Genomic DNA, 27,127 nt, shown 5'->3' on the forward strand with positions numbered 1-27,127 from the left:
CCGGGAGTTTTTCCAATGGCAATTATTGCAAACATGGACAATCATTAGTTTACATGAATAGTAGAATGTAAAATTTATATGGTAGGGAATTTAAGCGTACAATCTTTTGTTTACAATGTACACTTTACATTCTACTGTTCATACAGACTAATAATTTTCCTTGCTAACATATTTACATTTCCTTTCTAAATTTTAACAAACTCTAATGTGAAGAGAAAACATTCCATGGAGGATATTCCATTGAACATCAAAATTCTGTGCTCTTTTGTCTTGCTCTCTCTCTCTCTCTCTCTTCTAAAGTATTAAATGGTTCCATTTTATTAAAAAATTTGACTTTGCCATAAATCTAATATGCCTGATGTAGATAAAGTTCAAATATTTGGTAAGTAGCACTATGAACACAAATGCTTAAAAAAAAAAAAGATTAAATAAACACTAGGGCACAACTTTTTCCACAATATTTCTTAAGAAGTTGTTACTTGTTAAAAGTGGTGTGTTCTAATTAAATAATATAGGTTTTACTAACGTATGCCCTTAGGGCATACATTAGTAAACCATTTTAAGAAACTTTTTATGGAAAAATGAAAAAGTTACTAATTTTCTTGATAGCTTTTTCAATTCTCCATCAAATATTTCCAAAAATAGATGACTAATGTATGCCCTAACCGGACCCTATTCCCCTATTCCTAAACCAATAAATTAAGCTAGTTTGAAATAAAGTTTAGTTTATACAAGACCACAAGATGCTTGCCAATCTAGAAATCATGATGGTTGTTAGAAATTAGTGGTTAAATGATTAAATTTATCATATTCCAATAATTTAAACTTTTGAGATAATCGAAAATTTAACATAGTATCAGAGTAAGAGGTCCTGAGTGTAATTCCTGTTTCCTCCACTCTTACCTCCCATTTAAATTCCCATGTGTTGGGGCTTGACTATTAAAAAGGTAGTTCATAGTGCATCGTCTATAATTTCATCTAACCTTTGGATGTGCCATCTTTAATATTATTGTCATCCAAACATCATACTCGTCCAGAAGAAACGACATTCAACACATAGAAGGATTTAAGCCACATTTGCCAGAATTGAGATTTATCACATAAGCCCACTACTTCTTAACGTGAGAGCAGTTTCGTCAAAACTCACTCCCACTATCTCCACTAAACTAACAGGTCTCTCATGGGAAGAGTGGCAGGAAACAAGGAAATCCACTCAAGATCTCCTATATAAGGACTATACTTCACCACTTTTGAAGTACGTAAAAAATTTCATAACTCTTACAATTTGAGATTTTTTGAAGATCTTTTAAAAAGTTCTAACTTAGCTATCAGAGGGTCCTCAGCAGGCATCATACCGGTGCACTTTTCGTACTTCATTTCAGGTCTTCCATTGCAGCTTGGTTTGAACATTCAGCCCACGAATTTCTCGCATCATCACACTCATTTTAATTAAATCTGAATTGTCATTGGAATAGATAAATTGTTTATGTTGCATTGGTCAATGAATTTTTGTATGTGAATTTTATTTAATCTATAGACCTTAAGAAACAATACCTAAGGTATTATACTTTAGTGTTACCATTTAATTAAACTCTAATCCTTGCCAAATTTGATATTCTTGTCATTCATTAAATCTTTGGCATGTAATCACTATCTCCATACTGTTTTCTGGGTATTTAAATAAAATAGAAATGACGTTTTCTAGATGATTAAAATATTTCACAAAGATGATGAAGATGATTAAGAGCATTTACATTAGGTATGTAAAAAATCTCTCATTTTACCATCTTAAAAGCTACTTTATCTATTATACCATACCATTTTACAATACACCCAACATCCCAAACTCTATTTCTTTTGTCACCTTATTTAAATATTCTTTTTTACTATTTCCCTCTCTTCATCTCTCTCTCTCTCTCTCTCTCTCCAACCAACCAGGCTCCAGCAAAGGCCATTAAAAAACCGCCACTCACATCCCATTTAACCCACCAAACACCGGCTAGCAACCACCACCACAACCACCACGCCACCACTAAGCCAACTTGCAAACCCATTTAAAAAACCACCAAACCCACCAACAAGAACCACCAATAGGAAACTCACACACACACACACACACACACACACACACACACCGCTAAATACAACCAAACACCAGCCACAAAAACCATGCCACCACCAAGAGAGAAAAAAAAAAAAAAAACCCCAAATTGTTAGGACATATGTGATTCAATGTTAGGAATATATGTCACTATTTTATATAGTTGGCTTAGACCCACCACAACCCAAACCCACACCCACCACTCCTCTGCCACTAGATTCGACTCACAATACCCCTCAGCCATTAGATCGGTAGAGTAGCTTTGATCTCTACTTCGTCGGTGTGGAGGCCCAACCACTAGAGATCTGAGGAAAGACAGAGTGAGAAAGAAATGGATTGAGACCAGAGAAAGATAAAGACAGAGGAGAGAGAAAGAATAAAAACAATTAAAAGAATGAGATAAGGAATAAATTTGAATATTTTATTTTTGCAATTGAGTTACAGTACCATCATAAAAATAAGATGGCATTGTAACACAATCGCAAATTTTTTTGCAATTCCAAGACTTTGCAAAACCGGATAATGGGGAGTTTTGAGACATCGATACTAAATATTACCAACATATGACATTTACAAGACTTAATGTGAATGCTCTAAGAATAATAATTTTTAAAGGGCTTTGACAAATGTGACCTTAATGGAATTAATGCAATTATTGTCTAATGGCTGCGAAATTGCCGCCAATCCTTTCATCCAGCTTGATTAGGTTGGAAAGAACTTTGTCCTTAGCTCCTACCCATGGGAATGAACTCCATTCCCGACACCTCAACTTGGAATTCCCATATATATAGATGATTGAGTTCCAACTTCCAACACGTCAAAAATAAAATTGTATTCCTTCTGCCAGCCTCCATAACTTTTGTCTTTTTTTAGAAAGTGAACGCATGTCTACGTGAGTGTTGTATCCCGCGTTTTCTGCGTTTTGCTTCTTTTTTTTTTTTTTTTTTTTGGCTGTTACACGCGTTCTAAGGGAACAAAGTTACTTTTTATTATGCTTATGCATTGTACACATACTATTCACCCACAATTATTTTATTAAAAAAAGAATTAAAATAAGTTACACAATATTATTCACTTATTTAAAAATTATTTTACTACAGCATTTTCAATTTTCAGCAAAATAAGTTGTATCCAAACGGATCATATATATATATATATATATAAACTCTCCGTTTTTGTTACGTAAAATGTTTTATCTAAAAGAAAAGATTATTAATTTTTTTTTGTTTTTTGTGTTTTTTTTTTTTTTTTTTTTTTTTTTTTTTTTTTTTTTTTTGTTTTTGTTTGCAGTATTTGATTGCATTTTTGAAAATGTTTGGAAAACTTTCTCTTTTTTGTGTTTGGGGGGGGGGGGAGGGGGGACGTAAGTAAGATACACGGTTTTTAAATTTAAAAAGAAAAAAAAAGTAAACGTCCCAAAACTATCAAAAAAAATTAAAAAAAAATTTTAAATTACCAAAAATGACCAAATTATCTCTAATCAATATACTCCTAGAATTGACCACCAAAATAATCAAAATATCTATAGAACTAATGGAAGTTCTAAGGGTATTTTGGTCATTTGTGGCATTTCAAGGGCTTTTCAAAATAATTTTTTTTGGGACTATTTTCATAATTGTGGAGATTATGGGGTATTTGGATCATTTTAGAGGTTTTAGAGCTATTTTCATATGAAGGAAAGGACCTTTCATTTCTAACCCTGTTCCAATTTAATTAAAAATTTGGGATGAACTTAATTAGGAGTTTCATTTATATAATAATTATCTTCATGAAGTAAAGTATATGTTTAATTAATTAGAGTCATAATGATACACAGTTTGTCAATAGTATTAAACTTTTTTCTCGCTTAAAAAAAAGTATTAGACTTTTCCCTCCTTAAATGCTGTTGTACAATCAAGGTTGTTGTATCATGGATTTTTTTTTTTTTTTTTTTGGCAGAAATTTATTCGAAGGGAGTAAGTATTAAGTATTAACCTCAAAAGGGGGGCGTCATGACAAGGACGTTGGCTAAGAAAAACTCAGTGACTTTAGATGAATGATTCTTTATAACTTAAAACATAACTCGAAGAATAAAAATACAAAGAAATAGTAAAAACCCATAGTTAAAATCAAAACAATTTCTTTATTTATTTACTTATTTTTGTAGATATCTAAAATAGAACAAAAAAAATAAAAGAAAATATGTGTGGTTACTCTTGATTAATTGATAAGAATCTGTAAGTATAACCATACTAAATTTAATAGAGATTTTTTTTTTTTTGAGAAACAAATTTAATAGAGATTAAGTCTTCATTGAGTTTGCGTTTATCATAGCTCAGTGTCATATTTTTGTCAAAGTCAAGTCTATTTGGTTAATTAATCACTTTTAAAAGGACCACCAGCTTTTATTTTCCACATGAGACGCGCATTCCAATCTTCACTCTATAAGAACGAGTAACTTCGTGGGGGTCTTCTATTCAGCCCAAGTTCTCACTCTCTTCATCTTGCTCAATGATTCAGTCTCAGCAGCAATGGATGGTGATGGCCATAATATGTGCATCTTTGGTGCAGATTTTCATGGCAGTGGAGTCTGTTCCCATAGAAGATAAGATCACAAGTCTACCAGGTCAACCTCAAGTCAGTTTCCAACAATTTTCTGGCTACATCACCATTGATGAAACGCAAGAGAGAGCTCTTTTTTACTACTTTGTTGAAGCTGAAGCACAGCCTGATTCAAAGCCCCTTGTTCTTTGGTTAAATGGAGGTAAAAAAATTCTTTTCCATTTCCTGAAAATTTATGTTTTTGATGTCCATTTTACTTGGTTTAGTTTATGAAAATTGTGAAACATTTTACTTGTTTTTTTGGTGTATGAATGTGACCTTGCCTTTCTGTCTACATGTAGGGCCCGGTTGTTCATCTATTGGGGCCGGAGCTTTTGTTGAGCATGGACCCTTTAAACCGAGTGGAGACAATCTAGTCAAGAATAAGTATAGCTGGAATAAAGGTCTCCAACATCCTTTCTCTTTATCTTTTTTCTGAGTGCGGTGGTAAATATCCATTTTGAATCCAACTTTTTGTTGAAGCATGTATCCTAATATATTTTTAAAGTTCTTTTCTTAGATAAAGTAAATTTTCAACTTTATTTCATAATTTTTATTTTTATTTTTATAAAAATGTTTGTTCTATAATTATTGTTCTTTATTTATTTATAAAGTTTATTAAAGTATACTTGTATCTTAAAAAATAAGTTCTTAATTACAATGAACTCACCTATAAATATATAAAATTATTAACACAAATATATACTTAACATGTGGCATACATTGATAAGTATTTATTTGCTTAAAAAGTGTAAATAATAATTTTTATGTTATTTGTAAAAGAACTATATTAACATTATGAGTGTTATTGATTTAATTCATTTCCATGCACTTTTCTACCTGATTTAGTTTACTTAGATATCATCATTAACTAGTGTAAGATATGGTATAAAATAAAAAATAAAATAAAAATTCAAAATGTTTGGTTTGGGTTGCTCAACCAGCCCGCAATTAAAACTTATGTGACGTTGATTTTTTTTTTTTTTTTTTTTTTTACGCCTTCATTAAACCAACATCTGGTTATTTATTTATTCCAACAATACCCTTTTTTTTCCTTTATAAAATATATTTTTAAAATGTTATGTAATAAAGCAAGAAAGTAAATTTATTCAACCTTCATTTTTTTATCTTATTTTTTCTTCTCAACCAAAGAAATAGTTTTCTATCTCTTAAATTTTAACCCCCAAACCAAACACACATGAAAACTAAATCTCTTATATTCCCTCACTTTTTCACAACTTTACATTTTTTATCCCCATTTTTCCATCCTCCAACCAAACAAAACTTAAAGTTATAACATCTAAGGAAAAAAAATTGAATAAGAATTGGATTGCACTGTCCTTTTAGTTATTAATTTATGGGGAAAAAAAAAATTCTTTCATAAAGTCTCATAATACAAAAATTAATTTTTAATTATATGAAAATTTAATAAACATTTAAAAATTTAAAGAGCTTGTGGACACAACTTTTGTGTTACAATTCTGAAATCAAAGACTGTGACTGATTAAAAAAATCTGATACATGCATAACAACCATTTAGGAATTTAAGGGTGTGATACTGTGATGCATTTCAGTAGTCGTGTAGGACCTGCACACTATCTCTGCCGCGAAAATCTCGGCACATTAGACAAAAAATCATGGGAATAAGTCGCTGAATCTTATCTCTTGCTATTTCCTTTTCTTCTACTTGGCAATCATTTCAAGATCGGAAACTCCGAACTAGATGCTGGGGCATGTGGTCCACGAATTCTGAAAATTGAATAATTCTCTTTATGTAATAAAACAGTAATTATATATATATATATTATTTATTTATTTTTCACTTTGATGCTTAAAATATTTATGGGCTACCCCACTAAAAAAATTAAATATTTTAAATTTGAATTGACATAATCTAATAAATAAATGAGAAGAAATTTATAAATATATTATATAGATAAGCAAGGTCATCATTTTCATTCAGAAATAAGCTATAAATATATTATATAGATAAGGAAAGTCGTTACCCTTGTTTGCCTGCTTAACATTCTCAAAAAAAAAAAAAAAAAAAAAAAAAAGACATTTTCATTCAGAAAAAAAAAAATTATATATATATATATATTTAAAAAGCTTGTAATATATATATATATATATATAAACACAAAATTTCTAACTTACATTAATTTTTTTTTATATAACGTAAAGTTATATATTTAAATTTTTTAATAGTGTATGATAATTTTTCATTGGGTTTTATACAATCCTCAAAAAAAAAAAAAAAAAAATCCTATATATATATATAATAAATTTGATACCTAATTAAAATTTATAACATGCCAAAGTCTAAAAGAAAATTTGAATTACCGATTTTCAGGTTACTTAACTCCTTTCTCAAAAGGATAAATTTCTCATTGAACTTATTTAATTAAGAGAAAGTTTATATACACAAAAAATTTGAAAACTGCTAATGTGAAAATAATTAGTGATAGGTAAAAAGTGATGTTTGTGGTAAACTTGATGAGATTGAATAAAAACTACCAACTCAATCATTGTAAAATTTTATGTGTATTTAGTATTACTCATTAATCAAATATTGTACGTGTATATGTTTATAGGTGTGTTGAAGTGGATATATAGTTGTTATTTACATTTTAAGTTCCTCTTTGCTGCAGAAGCAAATATATTGTATCTGGAATCACCAGCAGGAGTTGGATTCTCCTACTCCGCTAATAAGTCATTTTACAATTATGTGAACGACGAGATAGCAGGTATATGTTCTCTAGCCTTTATAATCAGTCAAACTTTTTTTACCTACTGAATTTGTTTCAATACTTTTGTATCGTTATTCGTATTGAATTAATACTATATTCAAATAGAATGTGCATATACCTTTCCTTTAGCAATGATTTAAAAATAAATTACAAATGTGACAGCCATGATTTGAGAACAAAAACACAACGAAAGGCAATTTGCTTAAATTTAAGTGCACAACTTTTACATTCAAATAGCATTGCCCTTTGTATAATGATTTTATATATGGACCTTTTGAAACTGACATTGGGTTTGCTTTTCTTAAGCACGAGATAGTCTTACATTTCTGCAGCGCTGGTTTGGAAAATTTCCAGAATACCGAGACAGAGATTTTTTTATTACAGGAGAGAGCTACGCAGGTGTTTTTTTTTTCCCCTTCTAATTGAAGACAATTTTTTTTTTTGGTGCAAACAACTATAAATCTTCTGTTCATGTGCATGCACACATTGTTGAGAGAAAGTGAGATAGAGAACATGAATTAGAATCAATATTTTGGTCTATAACATCACATTCATAAATTATTTGATAATTGGGAAGACTCAATTAATTATGATGATTGCGGAGCTATAATAGGCCTGGTTTAAAAATAAAGGCGTATTATATTTTTCAATTTCAAGTAGCCAAAAAAAAAAAAAAATCTGTTAATTTCTTATCAAATAGAGATTTCTTATTAAATTCATGGTATTATTTCTTTAATAGGTCACTATGTGCCACAACTTGCCCACCTCATTATTCAGTCCAAAGTGAAGTTCAATTTAAAGGGAATAGCTGTGAGTATAACTTGGAGATATGACTTCAAGAAAACTTGAATTTTTTAATTTAATTGTTCCTATTTATTTAATGTTATGCTCATGCCAAATAACATTGAGGGAGCAAAATTTTATAATGCAGATAGGGAATCCTCTTCTGGAATTCGCGGTTGATTTCAACTCGCCGGATGAGTATTATTGGTCTCATGGCTTGATATCTGATGGTGTTTATGCACTTCTCACTAAAAGTTGCAATAGTTCTCAGATTATGAGAGGTGCCATAAGAGGATTTCTTTCTTCTACCTGCACTTCTGTATATATTGAACTTGCAAAAGAACTTACTGACTACATCGACCGATACAATGTAATTGGTGACGTTTGTCTATCATCTATTCAATCACAAATGGACATGCTTTATCAGCCCCTCAGGTCTAGATTTCAATATTTGACATCTCTCAATTCAGAATCAGATGCCCTCAGTCAGCAGGTGAAGTTTATATACCTTGTCAAAACTCATGTTATGTGTGCTCATTACTTCTTTTGATTTAAAACACAACCTTTTGTTTACGGAGATCACAATTGACTTTGCCTTTCCATTTACCCTCTGCTTACAGGAAAGTATAAAAGAGGTAGATGTTTGTGCACAAGAAAACACACAAAAGTATTTAAACAGAAAAGATGTGCAGACGGCTCTCCATGCCCAACTCGTTGGAATCAAGGAATGGAATTTATGCAGCAGGCAATGATATGAGCCTTTTTTTTTTTTGAAAATTTTAGAAATTAGTGCCATCTTTAACTTAACTTTTAAGCATTTTTTTTTAAAGAACAATTTAATATATCATAAGTATCTCAAATACTATGAAACAAAACTAATAGCCACAATGTTAGAATGGTGACTTGTAATTAAAATGCAAAGGATTCTTGCAATCTCAATTAATAGTTCATGATTTTTCTTCATAAGTTCTTTTTTAGTTTCAGAATGAGTACCATCTGCGATCTAAAGAAATCAAACATTCATTTTGTTTTTATAAATTATAATTCTTTCCTCTTGCTGATACCACAACTCTTGGGGTTCCTTATTTTACTATTTAAATCTCAGAGTTCTAGAGTATGATGATGAAAACCGAGAGATACCTACAATTGATGTCGTGGGCTCACTTGTCAAGTCTGGCATCCGATCCTTGGTTTACAGGTATGGTAATAAACTCTTTACAAAGCTACTTATTATTTTGCAAGAAAAGGTCTTGATGACAATTTAGTCGATTTTGATGTACTATGACAGTGGAGATCAAGATGGAATAATCCCATTTACTGGGACTCGAACACTGGTAACTGGATTAGCAAAGGACTTGGGACTGAATTCAACTGTGCCTTACAGAACATGGTTTGAGGGAAAACAGGTCAATATATTTGTATTCTTGTCTCTTTATTGATGGTCCCAAACGGTATTCTTTTTCCTCATTTATTTTTTCCTTTAGGTTGGTGGATGGACACAAGTATATGGTAACAATCAGCTATCCTTTGCCAGCATAAGAGGAGCTTCACACACAGCTCCGGCCACACAACCAGCGAGGTCATTACTTCTGTTTAAGGCATTTCTTGATGGGAAACCACTACCTGCAGAAGCATGAACTAATCAAAATCATGGATAATTAAAACATGAATTTATTGAAAGTATTTATTTTCACATCATTGTATTTGTCTTGCAAGTTATGTATTATGCAATTGCATTAAATAAGAACGTTCTAGTATTGTTAATCTAAAAATACTACCAAATTATGTCTTTTACATTTATGTCTGATGGGCTTCTTTGCTTGAACTTCATAGAACATGCAGTGAAGGCTGAAAGCTTAATAAAATTTTTCTTCGGTGTGACCGTCTGTTGGGATGATTTTGCAATATTATCTTGTATATGGTAATTGCAGTGTTATATGGTATGCTTGTAGTTTTGTAGTATTATTGTAGTATCAGTGTGATATGATTGTAGTGTAATTGTGGGATCAGCGTATTATACACAAGTTAGTTAGTGGCAGGGTGGCAAGGCAGTTAGAAGTTAGTTAGGAATTAGTTATTGACAACTGGCGGGTTATGCAAGGAAAGAGGTTGTATAAAGAGGGATTTGTTGTTGTAAGGAGAACAATTAATAAGAAGATTGTTAATCCCAATTCCAATTCTTTCATCTCTGTTTTCCCTTCTCTATCTTCTTGGAGGACCAGCTGACCTCGAATTCAGCTAGATATCAAAATTCTTCAATTCCATGCTTAACAATTGGTATCAGATCCTTGTTCCTACGTTACCATGACTGAAACACGTGCTACTTTCATGAATATAGTGAATGAGGCCATTGCCTCTCTTCGTACCACTTCGGACCATCACAACAAGGATATTCAAGAAATCCAAAAGATTCAAGGAATCCACACTAGGACCTTGAATGAAATGAATCAGAATCTTAATGCCATTTACATTAGTTAAATTCTCAAGATGGCAACCAACATTCACCTCAGAGAACTATACCAGCAAATAAAAGCTCTTCAGCTTTATCACTTTTGAGACCTGTGAAACTAGATTTTCCACGTTTCTCAGGTGATGATCCTGCTTGTTGGGTTTACAAAGCCAATCAGTATTTTGGCTATTATCAAACCACAGCAGCAAAAAAAGTTATCAATTGCTTCCTTTCATATGGAGTTAGAGGCCTTAATTTGGTTTCAAGAAGCTAGGAGGCTGGAGTGTTTACTGATTGGGAATCCTTAGTGCAAGCTTTACATGTGAGGTTTGGATCTACTACTTATGATGATCCTATGGAGGTGCTAACAAGGTTGAGGCAGACTTCAATAGTTGCTATGTACAAGGCAGAGTTTGAAGCTGTGTCTAATAGAATCAAGGGCCTCTCTCCTTTACACAAGCTAAGCTGCTTCCTAAGGGGCCTAATGGATGAATAAGGCTACTAGTGAGGATGCTTAATCCACAATCTTTGAATGAAGCTTTTGGATTGGCCAAGGAGGAATATGTATTGAGTTGCAAGAAGAGTGCTAAGTGCCAACAAGAATCAGGTAAGGTTCTATCTTGAGTTTGCCTAAGGGTAATGTAGTGGTAGAATCTAAACCTAGGATACCTATTAAAAGATTAACCCTGCACAAATGGATGACAGGAGGAAGAGGGGTATTTGTTATAATTGTGATGAGAAGTGAGGAATTGGACATAAATGCAAGAATGCTAAACTGTTTCTTTTACAAGGAATTGAATTAGCTCATGGTTTGCAATCTTGGGTGCAGATTACTGAGTTGGAAGAAGAGGTGGATAGTGATGTTGTTACTAAGGTAGTTGGAAGTAATCAATCTAGTCAAGAAGAGGAGGTTGAGATCACTTTGTATGCTCTTACAGGAACCCCTACACCTGGTAATATGAGGGTTATGGTAAGGTTAATGGAAGTAGGTTAGTGATTTTGATAGATACAGGCAATACTCATAATTTTGTGGATGTATCCTTAGTTATTGGTTTACAGCTAAGGGTTGATGTCTCTAAGGTCTTGGAAGTTAAAGTGGCTAATGGTTTTGTTGTGAAGACTCAAGGTTTTAGTAATAGTGTGCCTATGAGCATTCAAGGAGTGGAGTTTTGCATTCAATTCCATGTTTTAGCATTGGGGGTTGTGATGCAGTGTTAGGCACTTAGTGTTTAAGTACTTTGGGAGAGATACAATGGAACTTTAAGCTTTTAACCATTTGTTTTTGCTATGGGAACTAGTAGGTCTTGCTGCAAGGCTTGAATCCATCTTAAGGTCCTCTCTTACAGACTGTAGGAATTTTTCAAAGTTCCTGTGAAGAAAAGTTTGTTGCTGTAGATTGCTAGTGTAGAAGCAGATGCACCAGAAGCTAAGATTCCTACTGAAGTGGATTCGTTATTACAGGAGTTTGGACATGTTTTTTAGACTCCTACAGGGTTGCCTCCTCTTAGGGGTCATGAATATTCCATTGTTCTTAAGGAAGGAGCTTTGCCTGTGTGCCAAAGACCCTATAGATATCCTTTTTACCAAAAGAATGAGATTGAGAAGAATGTGAAGAAGTTGTTGTCTGAGGGGTCAATCAAGAACAGTAGTAGCTCCTTTGCTTCTCCTGTTTTGTTGGTAAGAAAGGCTAATTGATCATGGAGAATGTGTATTGATTATAGAGCATTAAACAACATCACTACCAAGGACAAATTTCCAATCCCAATTATTGATGAATTGTTGGATGAATTGAATGGAGCTACCATTTTCTCCAAGTGTGACTTAAGGTCTAGATATCATCAAATCAGAATGAAGGAAGAGGACATACCTAAGATAGCTTTTAGAACACATAAGGGCCATTATGAATTCTTGGTGATGCCCTTTGGTTTAACCAATGCTCCCTCAACCTTCCAATCTTTGATGAATCAGGTATTCAAGCCTTTCCTTAGACAATTTGTACTAGTCTTCTTTGATGACATATTGGTCTATAGCAAATCCTTGATTAATCATTTTAACCACCTTAGAAGTGTTTTGGAGATCTTAGCTACTAATAAATTGTATGCCAAAAGATCAAAGTGTACATTTGCTTGTAAGGAAGTAGAGTATTTAGGTCATGTCATTACTGCTGAAGGTGTAGATACTGATCCTAAGAAGGTTACTACCATGCAGTAGTGGCCTATTCCTAAGGATATTAAGTTTTTAAGAGGGTTCTTAGGTCTTACTGGTTACGACAAGAAGTTTGTTAAGGGGTATGGCCAAATTGCAGCCCCCTTGACAACATTATTAAAAAAAGATTCATTTTGTTGGTCTAGAGAGGCTGAATTGGCTTTTCAAAAGCTTAAAGATGCTATGGTTCACCTACCTGTGTTGGCATTGCCAAATTTTGACCAACCATTTGTGGTGGAGTGTGATGCTTCAGGGAGAGGAATAGGTGCAGTTCTAATGCAGCAAGGCAGGCCCATAGCCTATCATAGTTAGGTCCTTAACGGTAAGAATTTGTCATTGTCTACCTATAAAAAGGAATTGCTAGCATTAGTCATTGCTATCAAGAGGTGGAGGGCTTACTTGGTGGGTAGACCCATCACTATCAAGACTGATCAGCAGAGCTTGAAGTACTTGTTGGAGCAAAAAATTGGAACCCCAGCTCAGCAAAAGTGGTTTGCTAAGTTGTTGGGGTATGCTTTTGTAGTTGAGTAAAAGAAGGGTGGAGATAATTTAGTAGTTGATGCTTTGTCTAGGAAGGTTGACATTGAAGATTGTACTTCTAGGGGTGCATCAATTGCTCTTGATGGGGTCTTATGCATGGTTTCATTTCCATCCCCAGCTTGGTTTACTAATCTTAAGGCTAGTTATGCTACTAATTAGCAGGTGCAAGGTATTTTCCAAGCTTCTCAATTGGGAAAGGTGGTTCCAAAGGGGTATTCTGTGAAGAATGGATTTTATACAAAGGGAAGATTTATCTAGGGACTTGTGATGCTTTGAAAGCTACTGTCCTGCAACAAGTCCATGATAGTCCCTTGGGAGGTTCCTGAAGACATTACATAAGGTGAAGAGAGATTTTTATTGGCCTGGCTTGAGGGAGGATGTGAAGAAGCATGTCAAAGAGTGTGATACATGCCAAAGACTCAAGTCTGAGACTTGAAATGCAGCTGGCCTGTTGCAACCATTACCTATACCTGACAAACCTTGGCTTGATATGAACATGGATTTTGTTGAAGGTCTTCCCAAATCCCAGTCCAAAGAGGTGGTTTCAGTAGTAGTAGATAGGCTTACCAAGTTTGTTCACTTTATACCATTATCTCATCCTTATATAGCTGCTAAGTGGCCAATCTCTATCTGCAGCATTTGTTCAAGTTGCATGGCATGCCAACTTCAATAGTGAGTGATAGAGACTCTGTGTTTACTTCTCATTTCTGGCAGGAGTTGATGAAATTGCAGGGGGTTCGGCTAGCTATGTCATCAGCTTACCACCTTTAATCAAATGGTCAAACAGAGGTGGTTAACAAGAGCTTAAAACACTACTTAAGAGCATTTGCAGCTAACAGACCTCATTCTTGGGTGGATTGGTTACCATTGGTTGAATTTTGGTTTAATACTAATTTTCATACCTCTACTAAGTTGACTTCTTTTGAGGCTTTATTTGGTTATCCTCCTCCCAAGCTATTAGATTACATTCCAGGAACAGCTAAGGTTGACAATATGAATGTGCAATTAAGAACTAGACAATAGCTCATGGCCCTATTGAAGCAAAACTTAGTGGCAGCCCAGGAGAGGTTAAAATTAAATACTAATAAGCATAGAACTGAGAGGGATTTTGCTGAAGGGGATTGGGTGATGCACACCAAGGAGCTGGACATGCTAATCATACAAGTGAAAATGGAGCTGAATTTGCATAAGACCCTTTGTCATTTTCTAGTGGCCCAATTACAAGACTTAGAGCTACACATTTCAAGGAAGCACTAAATGGGCTAGTCCAAGAGAATTGGGCTGATTCTAAAAAGACCAAGATGGGCTCAAATAATAACTAAGGCTTAGTCCATGTCATCAAAGCAATTGAAGAGGCTAATGCATGCAAATTCGCAACCAGCATGGTTTGACCATAAAAGGGTGTGAATTTGTTAAGTTCCAAGGATATTAAATGGGAAGATGTGTTAAGTTCCAAGGATATTAAATGAGAAGATGTCTTGGTATTGGCTGGGCATGTTAANAAAAAAAAAAAAAAAAAAAAAAAAAAAAAAAAACAAAAACGTGGGAACTTGATTAGATTAATTTTTGTGTTGTTTTTGAAGTTGTAATTATGATTTTTACCTATTCTTGGAGGGTTGTTCCAAGTATTTATGTGGTAGTACAAATTTTAAACAGGACAGATTGGTATTCAGAAAATTATTCTCCTTGTGAGTCTTGTGTTCCTCTTGGTTCTTAAAAGAACCCCTGAACTTATCAAGTTAATCTTGTGGTGTTCAAACAACCAAACTTATCACCTTTGATTCTTGAGAGATTCTTAGGAATTCTTAGTGTGGCATTTCAATTCTATCGTAGTCTTGGTTTTCATCTGGTTAGGTGACAGGTCAAGGCTCAACAAATCCTGTCTACACGATCTTGGGGTTCCAAACCATTATTGTTATTGGGTTTCATTACAATTGTTGGTGAAGTTCATATCATTGGGATTATCTCATATTGCTACCCTATAAACAGAAATCCATGAGGCATAAACATTTGGGTAAATTGTCACCTAGATATTATGGGCCTTTTAAGATTTTACATAAGGTTGGTAAGGTGTCTTACAAGTTAGATTTGCCACTAAATTCTAGAATTCATCCTAAATTCCATGTTTCCTGTCTTAAGGGGAAGTTGGGCAAGCATGTGGCCTTTATTCCTACCTTACCGCCTGTGGATTCAGAGGGTATCCTTAGTCCAAAACCTGTTGCTATTTTGCAAGTCAGAACTCATCAATTGAGAAGTAGGACTATTACTCAGGTTTTGGTGCAATGGCAAGGGGAAAGTCCTGAAGATGCTACTTGGGAAAACTTGTATGTGCTTCAACAACAATTTCCTCACCTTGTGGGCAAGGTGCTCTAATGGGGAGGGTACTTGTTAGGGATGATTTTGCAATATTATCTTATATATGGTAGTTGCAGTGTTATGTGGTATGCTTGTAGTTTTGTAGTATCATTGTAGTATTGGTGTGATATGATTGTAGTGTAATTGTGGGATCAGGGTATTATATACAAGTTAGTTAGTGGCAGAGTGGCAAGGCAGTTAGAAGTTAGTTAGGAATTAATTGTTTAGTTGTTATTGACAGTTGGCAGGTTATGCAAGTAAAGAGGTTGAATAAAGAGGGATTTGTTGTTGTAAGGAGAACAATTAATAAGAAGATTGTTAATCCCAATTCCAATTCTTTTATCTCTATTTTCCCTTCTCTATTTTCTTTAAGGACCATCTGACCTTGAATTCGGCTAGATATCAAAATTCTTCAATTCCATTCTTAACATCGTCATAACAAATTCTTTTAGGCAAATATGGAGCGATAATCCTAACACAGTACACTGATATGTGCCATTACCGAAATATTTTGTCCTAGCTACCAATTTGGAGTGGTCTCTATTTGTCGAATTTGTTATCTATTTGTATATAGTGTTGTTGTTACCACTATATTTTGGAGTTATCTATATATATGTTAATAGGTAAAGCTTAGAGAAAGTTCAATTAAAATTTGAAATTAGAATTCAATTTTGCGCCATGTGTCTAAATTTGTGTGGGAACCACACCATAATTATCCATTTAAGTTTGTGTCATGTGTCCACTTAATTTTTTTAATATTTATGCCATGTGAGTTAATGAGTGCAAAATGCTAAAAATCGAATATTAATGAACTATAAAAAAATTATATATATATATATATATATATAATTAATCACATATATTCAATAAAAATCACTACACAACAAAGATCATTACATGTTCTATCTTAATAAAAATTAGAAAAAAATGTTCATATTTAATATGTGGCTAATTACGTTTACTTTAAAAAAAAATAATTTGACTAATTATTTATATATTTATAATAAAATTTGTGTTTAATTTTAAATGTATCTATGCGTTTGCATGAGTTACATGCTAGTAATAATAATAATTGTGGGGCCAGAAAATCAGGCAGCCTTGGCCCACTCCAAGCCAGGCCCAGAGGCCCGCGCCGAGGACGCATGAGTGGTCCGAGGATGAAAGCGCGAGGATCGGCCCCCGAGGAACATATCCGAGGATGGCCCCGTCCTCGGGCATCCGAGACCTCGGAAGAACACGAGCACCACCCCACCAAAGAGGGGTCTTCTTGAATATCCGAGGAGGAGAGGGTCTAGTGCCACGCGTCGGCGATGGGAGCACGGCGAAGGAGCAAGCCTTAGGCAAGCTGTCACCTTTGCATTGAATGCCCTCAACTAACTTCCTGGCCGCATTAATGAGGATAGGACTCCTGAACAGTGCTGCCTTGGATGCTGCAACCCACTAGAGGAATGGGGATACGGCTGATGGGACAGGCTCTCAAGTGGTGGCCTGACTGATCGACAAATGGAGGGTTAGGATCAGTTTAGAGAGGTATATAACGTAAGGAGTCTCTCCTGAAAGGGGGACAGAAAATCTGCATGAAGGAGTACTTCAGCGACTTGTATGCTCTCAACCTTTGTAATCGATCTTAAAAGAAGTAATAAGAATATCAAGCCTCGAAAGACCAGTCCGAGGAGCATCATTGTGCATCCCAATCCATGTTTAAGTTGATAAATCCACATGCAACCATGCAGGGCAGTTGTACACCTTACTAAGGCCTAGTTCTTGAGCCCGCTCTCTATAAATTCATTGAAGGGCAAGCTGGGCTTTGGTCCAGTCTCTCAACCTGAAGAAGTGTCCCAAATCTGGTCCCTACAATTGGCGCCGTCTGTGGGGAGAACTCGTGCGTCAGTAAGGACAACAGCCAGGCATGGTAGGGTCAGACCCTCACCAAGGGAGTTCCCATTGACACGAACCAGCAAGACCCCAATGTCTGAACAACTATGGCGACACGGGGCACGGCCAGAACGAGGAGAACGGACGATTCTGAGAAGGAAGCATGCACACCTCGCAAACTAGCGAAAGCCATACGCATAGAAGCGGCCACGTGCCCCAGGGAGGCGATAACGACCCAGCCGCGAGACCGTGGGAGGATAAGAGTCACGCTTCTCAGAGGCAGGAAGATAAGGCGGCCATGCAGCGAGAGATAGATGATCTCAAGAGAAAATTGCGCCATGCACAGCGAAAGCGACCCGAACCCAGCCTTGACTTACCCTCTGACGACGAAAGTGATGACGACTACAGGCAAAGGTCGACGACACCCCTGAGTGAAGTTTTCTCCCACGAGGATGAACGCTATCGGAGGCGTAGGCATAGCAGCCCCACCCCTAAGGGCTTGGGAAGTGACGCCATGAGCAGGGCGCTGGACCAGCTCTCCAAGTCGCCCTTTACGCGTCGTATAGACGAGGCGGTGCTCCCTCGGAGGTTCCAGCAGCCGACCTTCACCGTTTACAATGGCAGAACGGACCCCGTGGACCAGGTGAGCCACTTCAATCAGAGGATGGCCGTTCACTCTAAGAACGAGGCACTGATGTGCAAAGTCTTCCCGTCCAGCTTGGGGCCTGTGGCAATGAGGTGGTTCAATGGCTTGAGGACGAATTCCGTAGACTCGTACAGACAGCTGACCCAGGCCTTTGGTTCCCGTTTTGTCACGAACAGCAGACCTCCTCGGCCTATGAGCTCGTTGCTGTCCCTGACTATGTGCAATGACGAGACCCTCAAGGCTTACTCGGACAAGTATTGGGAGATTTACAACGAGTTGGACGGCAAGTACGATGATGTCGCCATCAATATGTTCAAGAACGAGCTCCCGATGGGGCACAGCCTGAGGAAGTCCTTAACTGGTAAGCCCGCCACCAGCGTGCGGTAGCTAATGGACCGGATCGACAAATACAAACGGGTGGAGGAAGACTTGCTACAGGGCAAGGGGAAGGAGAAGGCTATCCCTCAGGAGAGGAGGGATTCTAGGTCAGACCGATATAACAACGCCCGTCCGAGAAGAGATTTCATAGGGCAATCTGGGGCGACAAATGCCCAGGCTGTCGGCGCTGTGTTCTGAGAATCTTATATAAGTCTAGGGTTGTAAGAAAAGAAACCCTACTCAAATACATAAGTCTGGCCCAAAAATCAAAAAGCTGAAAATTCTGATTTCCCGTAACCTCGATCGATCGAGAGGTGTCGAGAGGTGTCGAGGTTTAATGAATCTCAACAGATAGCAGCTATCGAGGAGGTGTCGAGAAGGTGTCGAGGAGACAGAAACTTTCTCGATCGATCGACCAGCTATCGAGATTGCGATAAGAATCAGCTGAAGAGCTCGACAGATAGCCAGGTGTCGAGGTAGCTATCGAGAGGTGTCGAGCTTTATAAATTTTGCACTTCAACTTGCTTTCTCTTGGACAGACTTGATTGAACACTTTAAACAAAACTCATCAAGGTATCTTGTGTGAAACAGAAATAAATAGATTGCATACAAGTATAAAGAACATGTGTATAAAGATAGAAAAGAAACAACACATGAAGAGAGAGGTGAAAGAAACATACATCAGCATATAAAGAAGATAAGCACAATGTATGTAAACATGGTCACAAGACCCAAGGTACAAGAAGAAGGAAGTAAACACTCCCCTAACAAGATGAAACACATCTCCCCCTTACAAAGGAATGTATTTCTCCCCCTAACATGTAGAATCTTAAAAAGAAACCACATCTCCCCCTAACATGTAGAATCTTAAAAAGAAACCACATATTCTCACAAATTCTCCCCCTTTTTGTTCATGATTGACAAAGGGTACAAGAAGCTAGAAAGCTTCACTCGAGAAACAAAAAGATGATCAAGGATGATCAAGGGGGGTACAAAGAAATCCATAAAATGCATGAATGTAATGAACCAAGATGCTATGGATGACAAGATATAGAAAGATGCAAAACATGTGAAAAACAAGAAAAATGTTAAGCACATAAAACCCAAAACACACACACACACTAAACAAGTCTAACCAATTTTATATTTAAAAAAAACAAGTCAAGACAGTTAGTGAGCATACATTAGCACATGTAAAACCTTTGTGATGGCCAAATCACATTGTACCTGCACATGTATCAAAAGTAGCAAAGAATATTGCGTGTTGTGTGTGAAAACATCGCAAGATTGCATATGTGGTATAGATGTTATGACGATATGAGATATGAGAAAATAACTTTTAACTCACACACAATCATAACTGTTTGATGGGGACTATCACCTTCGAGGTACATCCTATAACTCCCACATCTCCTAGAAAACACGCTTGCAATCATGTTTTAAAGCATTTTTAATCTTTTTGCTTTTTATTTTCTTTGCAATTTTCTTTTAGTTTTGCATATCATACATGGGTATAAAAAGAGAGAAAAGAAATACCCAAGATGCTAAGCATAGACATTGCACTTTTGCTATGCGAAGCATACGGATGTCTTTGACACTGCACTTTTGCTATGCCGAAGCATACAGGTGTCTATGACACTGCACTTTGCTATGCCGAAGCATACAGGTGTCATTACAATGATTGGCGGGCAACAGTGGTGAGATGGTCATTTATGCCTTCTCTTAGGATTTTCTAGTCCTACCCGTCAAAAAGAGTGATATGAGTGTTAAGTTTTAAGAGATAACCTAATCTTANTCAAAAAGAGTGATATGAGTGTTAAGTTTTAAGAGATAACCTAATCTTACTCATCACAAACAAGAGCCACAAAGCTCACTTGCTTAGTTGTGCATAGAGATGCTCATCTAAGCTACAAGAGATACAAAGTTTAGAAAACGTTGATAATTATTTTATAAAAAGTAAATTCCTTTTTCATAAATATATAATTTTTTGATAGCTTTTGATATTTGACCCAAAATAAAATTTATATATTTTATCTCATATTTATTACATAAACTACCAAATTTTAAACTTTAAAACTACCCTAACATGTTTGTTTATTTACAATCAAACCATAACTGAATTTTTTAACAACAAATCAGATGATTTTATTAGTTGATATCATTAATTTATACCTTTAGCTTAATAATACTACGAAATGTATCAAAAAATAATAATTATAGGAAGTATTAGTCTTCTTTTAATTACTGTAATACTAATAATAATTAAAAAAAAATAGCTATTTTATGACATTCATGTTTCAACCAGATTATTATTATTTTTTGTAAATATATCATTTTTAGATAGCTTTAGATATTTGACACACACATAAAAAATATTATATATTTTATTTCATATTTAGTAAATAAGCTACCAAATTATTATCAAATTTCAAACTTTAAGAGTACCCTAACATGTTTTTTTTTTTTTTAACAATCAAACAGAAACTGATTCTTTCTTACCAACAGATCGGATGATGACTTTATTAGGATTTTTAAAAAAATTATATCAAATCCATAAATTTATATCATTAATCTATACCATTTAGCTTAATTTAGGGTTTAGGGTTTACTCTTTTAATTACTATAATAATTAAAAAAATATATTGAGGCAATAATCCCTAAATGCTATGCTAGTACATACCATTGCCGAAATATTCCATTTTAATAACCAATGTAGAATGGTCTCTGTACGAGGAATTTTTTTTTTTTTTTTTAATCTATCTGTACATAGTGTTGTAGTTACCACTATTTTTGGAGTTATATATAACAACAACAACAATGACAATAATCATCATCATCACTATTAACAACATTTTGATGGAGCTTTTTTTCAAGATGAAGGTGTGGGTACCTAGGATGTACGGATCTTCGGGCCAAGGGCTTTTTGCCTTGTAGCCTTTTACACCGCATCCTCAGTATGTCCTTCAACGTCCTAGGACGTCCTCGGATGGCTTCGCAACATCCTAGGCATGCATGGCAACGTCCTAGGCATGCTTGGCAATGTCCTCGGACGGTGTCTTAGGAGTCCCACATCGAAGGAAAACCCCCCCATTTGCTACCTTATAAGCTGTAAAGCGAAGGGAGTAGTGTACCATCGGTTTATAGTTATTCGAGTGAGTAGTGGTACACTAGTGCAAGCTCCAGAAGCATATAAAGCACTAGTGGGAGGGTTCTCCTTCCGATGTGGGATTCCAAGTCTTGGGGCTGTGACTATGAAACCCTCCAAGCTTGCCTGCACTCGGCCGAAGAGGACAAATTCGTGAGGGCCTGGCTCCCCAAAGCGAACAAAATCCTTTGTGTGTAGTCAAGCACCCACATTAAAAGGGCCCTCACGAATTTGTCCTCTTCGACCGAGTGCAGGCAAGCTTGGAGAGTAGTGGTACACTAGTGCAAGCTCCAGAAGCATATAAAGCACTAGTGGGAGGGTTCTCATTCCGATGTGGGATTCCAAGTCTTGGGGCTGTGACTATGAAACCCTCCAAGCTTGCCTGCACTCGGTCAAAGAGGACAAATTCGTGAGGGTCTGGCTCCCCAAAGCGAACAAAATCCTTTGTGTGGAGTCAAGCACCCATAGAAGGTATTGCTGGTCTTGGAGTTATTATTTGAGATGAAAAAGGTTTGGTAATTGCTTCCATGTCTAAGAATTTTTCTCTTCTCCATTCTATAATGGATCTTGAAGCAGTTGCTGCTAGTAGAGCTTTAGCTTTTCTCTCTTGAGAGTGGTATTTTTTCAGCTATTCTTGAAGGAGATTTTGCTATAGTGATTAATGCACTAAAGGATTCCTCTCCCCTGGTAGCTTCTTTTGGTCTTTTGATTCAAGATTTTTGCCTCTTTGTAGAGTATTTTCATTGTATTAGTTTTTCTCATGATTGTAGAAATGGAAATTCTGTAGCTCATAATCTTACTAGGCATGCACGTCATGTCACAAGTTCTCTTGTGTGGATTGAAAATGTACCTCCACAAATTTATTCTTTTTATCTTGCCGATTTGGCTTCTGTTTCTTAATAATATTTCAGTTTTTCTTTCTAAAGAAAAAAAAAGAAGAAGAAGCTACTGAATTATTATGATTATTATTGTTGTTGTTGTTATTATATAGAACTCCAAAATATATATAACTATAACCTCAACACCGTGTACAAACAAATAACAAATTCCTCAACTTGATTTAAAATTTAACGCCTTACTTTGTGTATCACATAATGATTTGGTAGCTTATTTACTAAATATGAGATAAAAATATATAATTTAAGTTTACTTGAAACAATAAATATTAGTACAAAATCAAAGAATCCTCTAAAAAAACATTTTCTTCCTTTTTTATTTATTTTTTGAATCCAGCTTTGACAATATTCATGACCAAAAATACTTAATTATTTCATAATTGTAATAAAAATTGAAAAAGTAAATAGAAGCACCATTAATCTGTAAAGGAAATAGAGTTAACCATGTAAGTTGAAAATTATATTCATTATCATTATACAATTAATATTCTTCTTGGTAAAAAATCCAATTATATTTTTGTTATAAAATTAAGACATACAAACACATGTCTTGGTGCAGTGGGGCTTGATTGGTATCAAAATTGGTGCAGTGGGGCTTATGTTTAGGAATGGCAATGGGTCGGGTTCGGGCCGGGTATTTTCATACCCGAACCTGACCCGCGGGGCAAGGCCCGTAACCTGGACCCGCCCCAGCCGGGCCCCGCGGGCCCCGTTTAAGATTGGGCCCAATCCGTGGCCCAACCTCAAAAAAAAAAAAAAAATTTAAGCCCAGATTTTTTTTGCCTAAACTAAGCCTGCATTCAGTCCAATTCATTAAGTCCCCGTGGGCCCCAATTAAGATTGGGCCCAATCCGTGGCCCAACCCCAAAAAAAAAAAAAAAAAAAAATTTAAGCCCAGATTTTTTTTGCCTAAACTAAGCCTGCATTCAGTCCAATTCATTAAGCCCCCGCGGCCCCATTTAAGATTGGGCCCAATCTGTGGCCCAACCTCAAAAAAAAAAAAAAAAAAAAAATTAAGCCCAGATTTTTTTTGCCTAAACTAAGCCTGCATTCAGTCCAATTCATTAAGCCTTTAATTTATTAGCCGAATCCTGAAATCAGTCCAAATTTATTTTTGCCTGCATATTGCCTACATGGCCCAATTGCCAAATCAGTCCAAATCAATCATAAACTACTAATCATAAATCAATAAATCACCTGTTAATTACAAATCTATAAATCAATAAATCATAACTAATATCATAATCATAATTCAATAAATTATAACTAAGATTTTAAATCAATAAATTACCAAGCTAAGATAACCATTTAATCATTAATCAACAAAATCATAACTAAAATCACTGTCTAAACATAAAAATAAAATAAATCCTACAAATTCAAGAAATAAGTATCAAAAGTCCAACGAGTCCAAGAAATTAAAAAGCTACAAAATATATCCCACAAGTTTAGAATAATTACAAACCAACAAATTAATCCAACAAGTCTAAAAATTAAAAAAAACTACTAAATTATTACAAAAGGTTTAATCTTCATCAATTGTGATATAACTCCCATCAATTGTGGCACAACTCCCATCATCTTCATTTGGCTCCCCATCATCAAGAATTGATTGAAATGTAATATCTCCAGATATAGTTGAAGAACCTACAACAACAATGAATTAAAAATGGAATAAACTTCATCAAATTGTAACTAGCAATATAAAAACACACTTTGATTTTATAAACAGAAATTAGACAATTACTAACCGTTGATTTCACTCCATAACCAATTCTGAGCACACATCATTGCCTCTATAGTCTTGGGATGTAGCCTACTACGGTGTGGACTTAAAAGTCTCCCACTAGTGCTAAAGGCAGCTTCTGAAGCAACAGTTGTGACGGGAATAGCTAAAATATCTCTTGCAATCCTTTGCAAAGTATGATACTTGAGACCATTACTTTTCCACCATGCCAAAATATCAAATCTTCACTCCTCTTCAACACTCCCTCATCAATGAAATGATCAAATTCCATTCTACCACTCCCATGTTTCTTTGAACTACTTGTACTATTGTTCACAAACCATCAAACCTTGACATTGACCCAATCAACCTAAATTTTATTTGTACACTTGATTTGAAGTACTTGTATGCATATGAGAACTTCCTTCATTACCTACAGGAGACTCATCCACATCTCCATACTCATCAAGCAAATCATAACAAAGATTCTTAATTTTTTCAATCTCCAAATCAGAATTATCACCATAAATGTTAGGATAATAAAACTCCAATAACTTCATCTTATATCTTGGATCTAAGATAGCAGCAATAGCCATAACAACACTAACATTAGCCCAATAAGAATTAAATTTAGCAAGCATGCTTTCTGCCATTGTACTTATCATCTCACTTGAAGACAAACTCCATTCATTCAATGCAATTTTCAACTCACACACCAAAGCAAAATACATATTAGTTGTGGGGTACTTACGACCAGAGAAAAACTCTGTCACACTATGAAACAACTCTAACCTCCCACAAATATCTTTGGCTACCTCCCAATCATGATCATATGGCAAACAAGTATAAGATGTTTCACGTTTAGCCAAACGCGAGAAAACATCTTTATAAATCAATGCAGTAGAAAGCATTAAGTAAGTTGAATTCCAACGAGTTTTACAATCTAAGACTAAATCTTTAGTGCATTGAACACGCAATTGACGTGCATTTTCATCAAATTTTTGCCTCCTTTTTGGTGATCCAGTCCAATAAATCACATTATCACGAATCCTTTCAATACCATCACCAATAAGAGACAACCCATCTTGAACAATCAAATTCAAAATATGTGCAGCACACCTCATATGCAACATAGACCCATCCAACATAAGAGAACTAGTATCAAGCTTATTCAAGAGAAGTCTTATCATGGCATCATTAGTACTACAATTATCTACGGTTATTGTGGACAACTTCCTATCAATGTTCCACTCTAAAAAACAATCAACAAGGACTTCAGCAAGGACATCTTTCGTGTGTGGAGAAGGAACATAAACAAACCTAGAACAATAATAGGAATAATTATTACATAATTAAATAAACATTCAATCTAACATGACTCAATAAACATTCTAAATAAACTTTAAAATTTTCTCTCTCAAACATCTCTATCTAAACTCAATCACAATCAAAATACAAACTCAAATCACAATCTTAAAACTAATCAAATCAGAAGGATAAAATAAAAAATTAAAAAAGATAGCAAATCTGACCCATTTGAGCTGTGGTAGGGAAAGGACAAGTGGTGATGGAGTGGACGAGGCAGAATGCATGAAAGTAGAGAGAGAGAGAGAGAGAGACAGAGAGAGAGAGAGAGAGAGAGAGAGAGAGAGAGATGAAGTACAAAAACAAAAATGAAAAGGAAGATAGAGTGAAGAGTAAGTATACATGGGTGGAGGAGAGTGAAAAGAGAGTATACGTGTGTGAAGCATAAAAAAAGAAAAGAAAGAAATGTGGATGGATGAAAACAAATAAAGAGATAAAAGGAAAAATAAAATAAAGAATAATAAGAAATTAAAATTAAGAAATGGTACTACAAGATTTTCACAATAAATATTGTGTTGTTTATATTATTTTCACAATAAATATTGTGGCGGTGGCGGTGGCGGTGGCGGTGGCGATGGCGGTGGTGATGGTTGTGATTGTTGTTTATTGAAGTGAATATATTATTTTATTATAATAGATATATTAATTATTGTATTGTTTATATTATTTTATTGTGTTGAAAGCCAAAATAAAACCACTGATGTTGTGTGTTTTGTAGAGTGAAAAAGTAAAATAGATAAAGTAGCTTGTTGTGATATCAAATTACTAAATATATGGCTCCAATAATGTGGATGCTCTAAGATATAGGTTCAAAATTTCAAGGACTAAATTGAAAGTGTAAAAAACATGAGAACTAAAATGAAAACAGCCCCAAAATATATATAGGGACCAAAAAGATGTTTTTGCTCCCGTTGTATTAGGCATATGCTATTTTAGGCAAAGAGCTCTAAACACAAAAGGCACACATAGAGATTACTTAGTTAGTTCTGATGCCATTAGTAATGATTTAAGGAAAAACGTTAACCAGTAACCACATTTACACTATACCCCAAAATGACTAATCTAATCACATTTGAAGCTCTTTATAGTTGTTTATAAAACCTAGATCAACCCAATATATCTTGATGCGAGACTCTAAACACAATCACAAAACACACACTCAACTAATTCAATCTATGGCATCATATATAATACACAACAACAAAATTAAAATATCGAGGCCAATAATGGTCATGGTAGTAGGTCATTACCATCACTTGATGGTGATCAGTTGACAAGTCCCTAAGTGGAATCTCTACCACAGTTTTGTGTGTTTAACCGAACATAAGGTGTA

At 35.1% G+C, this 27,127-nt stretch overlaps 2 protein-coding genes across 2 annotated transcripts; both read left to right on the plus strand.

Moving 5' to 3' along the window:
• The first annotated feature begins 4,476 nt into the window (after positions 1–4,476).
• LOC111986502 (serine carboxypeptidase-like 45) lies at positions 4,477–10,104 on the plus strand. The gene is made up of 10 exons (XM_024018133.2): positions 4,477–4,844; positions 4,984–5,085; positions 7,333–7,428; positions 7,738–7,830; positions 8,171–8,241; positions 8,363–8,707; positions 8,835–8,959; positions 9,320–9,412; positions 9,503–9,620; positions 9,699–10,104. The coding sequence occupies exons 1-10, from the start codon at positions 4,592–4,594 to the stop codon at positions 9,849–9,851; spliced, it is 1,449 nt and encodes a 482-aa protein (XP_023873901.2). The 5' UTR covers positions 4,477–4,591; the 3' UTR covers positions 9,852–10,104.
• Positions 10,105–17,936: 7,832 nt separating this feature from the next.
• On the plus strand, positions 17,937–18,671 carry LOC136069746 (uncharacterized). The gene has a single exon (XM_065778590.1). It carries the CDS (start codon positions 17,937–17,939, stop codon positions 18,669–18,671), a length of 735 nt encoding a protein of 244 aa, XP_065634662.1.
• Positions 18,672–27,127: the final 8,456 nt, after the last annotated feature.

Source organism: Quercus suber, unplaced genomic scaffold (assembly GCF_002906115.3).
Source record: "Quercus suber isolate HL8 unplaced genomic scaffold, Cork oak 2.0 scaffold_187, whole genome shotgun sequence".
Taxonomy (NCBI): Eukaryota; Viridiplantae; Streptophyta; class Magnoliopsida; order Fagales; family Fagaceae; genus Quercus; species Quercus suber.